The sequence below is a fragment of the Hyla sarda genome, chromosome 8, assembly GCF_029499605.1.
Source record: "Hyla sarda isolate aHylSar1 chromosome 8, aHylSar1.hap1, whole genome shotgun sequence".
NCBI classification, from domain to species: Eukaryota; Metazoa; Chordata; class Amphibia; order Anura; family Hylidae; genus Hyla; species Hyla sarda.
In genome coordinates, this window is record NC_079196.1 from 108,504,041 (window position 1) to 108,513,932 (window position 9,892).

Here is a 9,892-nt window from a genome sequence, read left to right on the forward strand (position 1 = left end):
CCAAATGCAACAATATACAGTATATATATATATATATATATATATATATATATATATATATCAGTCCTACTGTTCCTGTTAGTCAGCACTGTCTGATCATATGTGTGAATGAGATCATGGCACTGTAACGAAATAACTTGATTAAGTGTCATGGGATTTTTGCTGATATAAGAAAGCAGCAGCATGGAAGAAGTCACCAGCTTCATATAATAGAACCAAAAATCAGTGTCATCTAATAGTAAATGACAATACTTATAAGCCACTGCCAGCCCTTTAACTTATTCTCTGCATGTACAGCCACATGGAGAATACAAGAAAAAAACCTGATGCTTTTAGGAAAAGCCTGCTGATGGCTGGTGACATTGGAAAGGAGCTGCTTTACTAGGGTAGTGCAAGATGCCAGGGAATTTCCCAAAAATGAATGTGAAAGTGTTAAAGATTTACAGGATTAATTGAAATCATTCACCTGCTGCCAATTCTCCTCCAAAGATGGCATTGCTGAGAAGTAGCCCGTGTCGTGTACAATCTGCAGCTCCTGGAATATGCTATAACTAGCCAAAACATCCATGATTGCAGGGAAAGATCACAAGGAAAGCTAAGCAGCTCTATAATCCTGGATGGCTGTCCTCTTATGACAAAGATAGATCCCAAGTCCTGTGGTTAGAAGTGCTTATTACAGTCAGGAGAAGGAAAGCACAGGCAGCAGAATAAGTGCTGATCAATCAAACCCAAGCATTGGAGAAATGAGGAGACAGAACAAGAATCCAGTGGATGAGATGGGTCCAAGGAATCCTTGGCAGGGCTGTGCTCACTCCACAGCTTGGACCAGGAAGAGAGATGCAAACTCACTGACATGGAATTGTCATCTATTTGTTGTGTACCACAGCTGCCTGCTCATGGACGCAAGCTTTGCTCTCTATTTTAGGAGGAAGGGGGGGAAAGAAGTGGTTCAATTTTTTTTCATCCTCTCTCTCCTAGCCTTCCCCCCCCCTTTTTGCTTCTTAAGAGACTTTCTACCTCCTCCTCCAGATCTGGCAGATGAGTAAACTCCTCCCCTCTTCCTTCCTCAGCCTCCTCCCCTCGCTAAATGAGGTGCGCATGCGTAACATTTTTCCTGTTAAAAAAAATAAATAAATAAAAAATCTGCCACTCTGGAGAGAGCTCGTGACCAAGTTAGGATAACAGGGAGGGAGTGGGCGTGTCTTCGCACGGCAGAGGGATGCAACAGACCGCAGGGCCAATTAGACTGCCGAGCTTCTCTCGTGGGCGGGGAAAGGTAGGAAACGAGCGCTCGGATTGGCTGAAGGGAATCCTCTCCGCTGCCTTACATGGCAGTGTACAGAGGGCTATTTTTAGAGGGCTATATAAGCCGCGGCGCGGAGCAGTAGAAGTGCTGTCTGAGAGAAATGTTGCGTGCGGTTGTCTCTGGAGTTGCTGAGTACGGGGAAATCACCGAGCCCTGGCGGTGGCGTTAGGACCTGTGTGGAGGCAGAGGCGGCATCCAGTAGCTAGACTGCGCCTCTCGTCTTGTGTTCGGTACCGCTCAGTCTGTGTGGCGCCAGAACATGCCAGTCGCTGACTATTCTCTCCACCATCCTTCTCCTCACACAGCTGCGCGGTTCTTCTGAAGGCTGCTGCGCGTTTCCATGGTGTCTGTAGTACATGCATGGAAACGAGATGCTACATAATAAAGCATGGACCTCCAGTTACTTTATTATGTGACCAGCGATGTGTTTTACCGAGGTGCAGAATCAGGACTACCTCAGAGTATGGTCTGTGAGGTATCTGGAAAATGGCTCACAGCTGATCAGGAAAGTCTTTTCTACTGCGTCTGGTCCGCTATATATGACTACTTCGTCAGCCCCAAAGTTATTAGAAGTCCCAGGGTAGTAGGAGCTTATAGAATGGTATCTCTTTAGAGGAAAATCCCTGCATGGATCTGTGCTGTCTGCAATGGGCGCTTAATGCCTAATGACAGACAGCACTTCCTCGGTGAATTCTACTAGAGGGGTCTTCAACCCGCGGACCTCCAGAAGTTTTGCAACATCTGGAGGTCAGCAAGTCGAAGACCACTGCACTAGAGGATTGAACATTGGGGGAGATTTATTAAAACCTGTCCAGGGGAAAAGTTGCTCATAGCAACCAGATTGCTTTCATTTTCGAAAAGGCCTCTGAAAAATGAAAAAGCAATCTGGTTGCTATGGGAAACGCAGCAACTTTTTCTCTGGACAGGTTTTAATAAATCTCCCCCATTTAATCCAGTTCAGCATCAGAACGTTTAACATCAAACATTTGCAGCAGAATTCCATTAACTCCTTCAGGACAGCCTATTTTTGCCTTAAAGCGTACTCTTCAGGGCCAACAATTTTTTTAAATGTATATATATATATATATATATATATATATATATATCAATCACTCAGTACCTAATCCTGTTCATCAAATTTTTATGTGTCTAGCACCTTTATTTATTTTTTTATTTATTGGGGCGGAAATCAAGCAGAAATTTTCTGCCTCAAAATATTGTTACTTTTCCACAAGAACTCACAGAGATTTTGATCGGAATTTCACGCGGAAATGCAGGTTACATGCGGAGGAGGAGTATCAAGTATTTCTATTCATAACATTTTTTTTTTCATGCGGAAATTCCGTGCGAATTCCACGTCAATTCCGTGCGGATTCTGCGTGGAAATGCTTCTGACTCAAAAAATAAAATAACATTGATCTCTATGGGAGAACGACACTGATTCCGCCTGAAAGAAAGAACATGTTCTTCAAGCGGAACATACTTCCTTGTCAGAATTCTGCTTGAGGAAATTCCTCAGTGTGAACTGAGGGGCAGAAATTCTGCACAGCTCTATGGGGTTTTCACTGCTGAGTGAATTGGAGAGGAAAAAGCAAGTAGAATTACTTGTGGAAATTCCTCTCCAATTCCTCAGTGTGAACATACCTTTAATTTAGCTCACTAGTCTGAATTCCTCTCAAATAGAGGGGGCGTGGCCTCATGGTGCAGGTCTCCACCCCCTCCCTCAGTATGCTATCTGCTCACATCTCCCCTAGCATTAGCAAAACTACAACGCCCAGCTTGTCCTGACTGACAGTAGTGGGACACAAGCTGACAGTGGGAGGATTTTTCCTCCAGCTGTGAGCCCTGCACTCACAGCTGTCAATCAAGGAAGTGTGTCCATGACATATGTGATGATGCATGGACACAGCAGGACTAGTATGTGTCTAAGCAGGCAGAGGGGGCAGTTTGACTGGCTTTTTCAGTATGAAATACTGAAAATTTTGTAATGAAAGCAATTGCAAAACCTATTGGTTTTGCATGCTTTACAGCATATCAAAAGTTTTTGTATCTGACAGTGCCCATTTAACCCCTTAAGGACGGCGGGCGTATGCATACGCCCCCGTTTTAAAGTCCTTAACCCCTTAAGGACCGGGTTTTTTTCTGTTTTTGCATTTTCGTTTTCTGCTCCTTGCCTTTAAAAAATCATAACTCTTTCAATTTTGCATCTAAAAATCCATATGATTGCTTATTTTTTGTGCCACCAATTCTACTTTGTAAGGACGTCAGTCATTTTGCCCAAAAATCTACGGTGAAACGGAAAAAAAATCATTGTGCGACAAAATTGAAAAAAAAAACACGCCGTTTTGTAACTTTTGGGGGCTTCCGTTTCTACGTAGTAAATTTTTCGGTAAAAATGACACCTTATCTTTATTCTGTAGGTCCATACGATTAAAATGATACCCTACTTATATAGGTTTGATTTTGTCGGACTTCTGGAAAAAATCATAACTACATGCAGGAAAATTAATACGTTTAAAATTGTCATCTTCTGACCCCTATAACTTTTTTATTTTTCCGTGTATGGGGCGGTATGAGGGCTCATTTTTTGCGCCGTGATCTGAAGTTTTTAACGGTACCATTTTTGCATTGATAGGACTTATTGATCATTTTTAAATGATATAAAAAGTGACCAAAAATGCACTATTTTGGACTTTGGAATTTTTTTGCGCGCACGCCATTGACTGAGCGGTTTAATTAATGATATATTTTTATAATTCGGACATTTCCGCACGTGGTGATACCATATATGTTTATTTTTATTTACACTGTGTTTTTTTTTATTGGAAAAGGGGGGTGATTCAAACTTTTAATAGGGGAGGAGTTAAATGATCTTTATTCACTTTTTTTTCCACTTTTTTTTTGCAGTGTTATAGGTCTCATAGGGACCTATAACACTGCACACACTGATCTTCATCATTGATCACTGGTTTCTCATAAGAAACCAGTGATCAACGATTTTGCCGCATGACTGCTCATGCCTGGATCTCAGGCACTGAGCAGTCATTCGGGGATCGGACAGCGAGGAGGCAGGTAGGGGCCCTCCCGCTGTCCTATAAGCTGTTCGGGATGCCGCGATTAGCCGCGGCTATCCCTAACAGCCGGACTGAGCTAGCCGGCAACTTTCGCTTTTAGCCGCGCGGCTCAGCTCTGAGCCGGGCCCGCCGTGATATGACGCCGGGTTACTGTGTAACCCCGCGTTATATCAGGAGAGCAGGACCAAGGACGTAACGGTCCGTCCTTGGTCCTTAAGGGGTTAAGGACTGAGGGCGTATGGATACGCCCGTGGGAATTCCGGTCCCCGCCGCTGGGCGGGGACCGGGGTGACTGCTGATATCTATCAGCAGGCACCCCGTGCAAACCCCTGGGGCGGAGTCCTGAGGCCCCCCCCCCCATGTCGGCAGACCAACGATTTGCGGCTTTTCCGGGTCAATCGGGTCTCTGGTGACCCAGAAAAAAAGGGTGAATGGGGCTGTCCGAGACAGCCCCATTCACCCTTACCCAGCAGGAGTGAGGTGGCACGGGTTCCGCCTCACGATCATGTGATTGATCGGTTGGAACGACCCTGCTGGGCGGCGATAGGGACGGCGGAGGTCGGCGTCGGCGGGGGTCTCCTACCTTGCCCTGGTCCGACGGGGGTCCCCTCGGGATCGGTGGCTGCGACAGGAGCAGCAGAATCGGCAGCAGCAGCGGTGGCGGTCCCAGTGGAAGGATACAGCAGGAGGTGAGGCCTGTTCACTTCCTGCTGTTCACTTCCTGCCAAAGGGCATCCTGGGAGTTGTAGTTTTGCAACAGCTGGAGTTCCAAATACAACTCCTAGCATGCCCTTTGGTAGTCTGTGCATGCTGGGGGTTATAGTTTTGCAACAGCTGGAGGCACATTTTTTCTATAAAAAAGTGTGCAGCCAGCTGTTGCATAACTACAACTTACAGCATGCACAGACTACCAAAGGGCATGCTGGGAGTTGTAGCAGTGTACCTCCAGCTGTTGCAAAACTACAACTCCCAGCATGCCCTTCGACTGTCAATACATGCTGATTGTTGCAGTTTTGCAACAGCTGGAGACACATTGGTTGTGAAACTGAGTTTGTTACTTACAAGTATTGATGTAGAGGCCCTCTATTCATCCATCCCCCACGAGATGGGGTTGAGGGCCATTTCATTTTTTCTCTCTTCTAGAGGTAACCATCTGCAAGCACATAACAACTTAATATGACGCTTGCTGGAATTCGTCCTCACGCACAACTTTTTCCTGTTTGATGGCCAGATCTACCACCAGCTTAAGGGCACGGCCATTGGGAGCCCTTACGCCCCCACTTACACCAACATGCTCCTAGGCTGGTGGGAGGCCAGCCTCGTCTTTGTGGACGAGAGGGAAAAGTTTGGGGATCTTGCCCTACTTTGGTCAAGATTCATTGATGATATCTTGATCTTATGGCAGGGGTCGGAGGTCGAATTCCGAGCATTCGTACAGTCCCTTAATATGAATTTTATTGGCCTCTACTTTACATTTGAAATCAGTAGTACAAGTTTGGCCTTTTTGGACTTGATGAGTGAAAAGGATGAGGGGGGCGCGCTGAGAACCACCTTACATTGCAAACAGACAGCAACGAACAGCCTCCTGAGGTGGGAGAGCTGGCACCCGGCCCCCCTCAAGAGGGGGATACCGAGGGGCCAGTATCTCCGCCTCAGGAGGAACTGTTCACGGACGGAGGACTTCCTGACACAAGCCAATGACCTGAGAACTAGATTCAGGAATCGAGGTTATCCAGACTACATCCTTAGGAGAGCCTTTCAACAGGCTCGATGGACCCCCAGGGATGACTTGTTGGTTCCCCGTAAGAAGGAGCAAACAAATGGTCCCACTAGGATAATAGGCACATATGATCTGGCCGCTAGTCCTATTAGATCTATACTTGAAAGACACTGGGGGTCCTACACATGGATCAGGACTTAAAGGGGTTCTCTGGTGCTTATACATCCTCCAAAGGATAGGGGATAAGAGGCCTGATCGCGGGAGTCCCGGGATCTTGCACACGGCCCGGGATCTTGCACGTAAGCCTACGGGATGGGGCGTGATAGCTGTCACGCCCCCTCCCGTAGGCTTGCATTGAGGGGCGGAGCGTGACGTCACACCGGGGCAGAGGCGTGACATCACACGCCGCCGGCCCGGTGGTCGCCTGTAATCAGACCCGGAGCGAACACGCTCCGGGGACTGATTACAAATGGGGTGCCGCGTGCATTATAGGGACTACCAGGAGGTTCCTGAGCGGGACCGCCTTTTTTAGGGAGGCCACCCCGCCTAGGCATTAGGGCTCACAACTAGGACTGCTTTAGGGACCTAGGGCAGGTCCACTAGGCCCCTGTCTACTCCCCTTTTCTCCCCTCCCCCCTGGTTAGTGTTCCCACATTGGTTGGGGTAGCCACCTCTAATTCTCATCTATTTGTTCATTCACCTCTTATTATAATATTGTTAAAAATGTCTTTAAAAAAAAAAAAATTCTGATATGCATATTCTCATTTCTCCCCCCCAAAAAATTTTTGCGACTGCGGTGACTCTACGCGTGCCTTACCTCATCCGTTATCTTCATACTGTGAATTGATCGCCTGATTGCTTCAGCACCTTCCCTCCCCTGTACCATATCCGATGTCACAGTTATGGGCATTACACCGAAATTGGATTTGCCCATCAGCCTTCTGGTTTATTAACATGCCCGTCTATCTATTAGTGTTAAATCACTATTTATAGCCCTGTGGCGCTATTGCTATATATGTCTGTCATTACGGAACGGGACTTACATCATGTCACCTGCACTAATCACATGAGCGCACTGCGGCGTGGTCATGTTTTTATTATGGATGCGCATGAATGCGCCTCTCACGAGATCGCGGCATCGCGATCTGGGTGAGCGGGGCTCGCGTCATTTGACGCGGGTCACGCGAGCGCGATGTTCTGGATATTAGGCCGGACACCGGCAAGTTCGAGCAGAGCGCCAGTAGCCAGCAGCATTGCTCCCTACCACTGTAGGTAGCGCTCATTGCTCCATTTACTCAGACATCTAAACGTGAGTAGCCAGGCCTCTGCCTGCACTCTTTTTCTTACAGGTACTCAGGAGTGAGACAGTACCCCTGATGGGGAATTCTATTTCCTCTGTTTACTTACAGGTTTCCTAGGTGACGGCAGGTAGATACTGTGATGGATTTTACTAAAACAACCCCACATACTGGTTGAACAAGAAGTAATTGTTCCTATTTCTGCTGTCCTTTATTCCTAGGTCACGGTGGGATACCAACCAGTCCGGTATAGGCATAAACAATTTTATATTTTATTGTGAATATACTATCTTGAGTAACAAGTATATGTGAACTATAATAACTCAGTTCAATATAAGGTTATGGAACCACACACCATATTATGAGTAGCATTTTTGGATGTCAGGGCCCACTAACCAGGGCTCATCTAAAAACCTGGCAAATTCTGCATACCAATAATATAGACTCTGACTATTGCATTTTGCCCAGAATTGGGCTGCAGTCATTGTACCAATGCTATTCCCCTGAGGAAACTGTCATATACAGTGGAAACTCGTTGAGTTGCACTTTTTTGGTACCTATATTGTTTAATAACTTTAATGGGTCACATATGTTAATGGTTTTATTTTATGATGATTTATTAAAAGTTATACTTTAGAGCACCACCCTTGGGAATTTCCCCCCCCCCTTATGATTTTGTTACCTAACACTCAGTGTTTCGCAACCAGTGTGCCTCCAGCTGTTGCAAAAATACAACCCCAAGCATGCACTGAGAGACTGTACATGCTGGGAGTTCTAGTTTTGCAACAGCTGGAGGCACACTGGTTGTGAAACACTGAGTTAAGTAACAAACTCTGTGTTTTGCAACCAACGTGCCTTCAGCTGTTGCATAACTACAACTCCCAGCATATATGGTCTGTCTGCTTGCTGGGAGTTGTAGTTTTGCAACAGCTGAAGGTCCCCCCCCCTCCCATGTGAATGTACAGGGTACATTCACATGGGCGGGTTTACAGCGAGTTCTGCTAATTACCCCTTATGAAAATACAACATTTGGGGTAAAACCAGCATTTTAGGGAAAAAAAAACTAATTTTTCATTTTCACATCCAAATTTAGCGGAAATTTGTCAAGCACCTGTTGGGTGTTAAGGCTCATTGTACCCCTTGTTACGTTCCTTGAGAGGTGTAGTTTCCAAAATAGTATGCCATGTGTTTTTTTGTTGTTGTTCTGGCACCATAGGGGCTTCCTAAATGCGACATGCCCCCCAAAAACCATTTCAGCAAAATTTGCTTTCCAAAAGCCAAATGTGACTCCTCTTCCGAGCATTGTAGTGTGCCCGCAGTGCACTTGACGTCCACACATGAGGTATTTCCATACTCAGAAGAGATGGGGTTACAAATTTTTGGGGGTATTATCTCCTATAACCCCTTGTGAAAATGTAAAAGTTGGGGGAAAACCAGCATTTTAGTGAAAAAAAAATTCATTTACACATCCAACTTTAACGAAAAGTCGTCAAACACTTGTGGGGTGTTAAGGCTCACTGGGCCCCTTGTTACATGCCTTGAGGGGTGTAGTTTCCAAAATGGTATGACATGTGGGATTTTCTGCTGTTCTGGCACCATAGGGGCATCCTAAATGTGACATGCCCCCCCAAAACCATTTCAGCAAAATTCACTCTCCAAAATCCCATTGTTGCTCCTTCCCTTCTGAGCCCTCTACTGTGCACTTTACATACACATATGAGGTATTTCCTAACTCGAGAGAAATTGAGTTACAAATTTTGGGGTGCTTTTTCTCCTTTTACCCCTTGTAAAATTTCAAAAACTGGGTCTACAAGAACATGCGAGTGTTAAAAATGAAGATTTAGAATTTTCTCCTTTACCTTGCTGCTATTCCTGTGAAACACCTAAAGGGTTAACACACTTTCTGAATGTCATTTTGAATACTTGGAGGGGTGCAGTTTTTATGATGGGGTAATTTATGGGGTATTTCTAATATGAAGACCCCCCAAATCCACTTTGAAACTGAACTGGTCCCTGAAAAATTCCGATTTTGAAAATGTTGTGATAAATTGGAAAATTGCTGCTGAACTTTGAAGCCCTCTGATGTCTTCCAAAAGTAAAAACATGTCAACTTTATGATGCCAACATAAAGTAGACATATTGTATTTGTGAATCAATATATAATTTATTTGGAATATTCATTTTCTTTACAAGCAGAGAGTTTCAAAGTTAGAAAAAATTAAATTTTTCAAAATTTTCATGAAATTTGGGGATTTTTCACCAAGAAAGGATGCAAGTAACAACGAAAATTTACCACTGTGTTAAAGTAGAATATGTCACGAAAAAACTGTCTCGGAATCAAAACAATCGGTAAAAGCATCCCAGAGTTATTAATGCATATGGTCAGAATTACAAAAGAGGGCTCAGTCCTTAAGGTGAAAAAGGGCTCAGTCCTTAACCCCTTAAGGACCCAGCCATTTTACTCCTTAGGACCCGGCCATTTTTTGCACATATG

The 9,892-nt window shown here is 45.1% G+C and overlaps 1 protein-coding gene across 1 annotated transcript in view; it reads right to left on the minus strand.

The window, feature by feature from the left end:
* KLF7 (KLF transcription factor 7) overlaps positions 1–985 on the minus strand; it is a 166,977-nt gene extending 165,992 nt beyond the window's left edge. Inside the window, exon 1 of the mRNA XM_056534543.1 lies at positions 467–985. Within this exon, the coding sequence (XP_056390518.1) occupies positions 467–568 (102 nt within the window). The 5' untranslated portion in view covers positions 569–985. The remainder of the gene's footprint in view (positions 1–466) is intronic.
* Between the last annotated feature and the right edge of the window lie 8,907 nt (positions 986–9,892).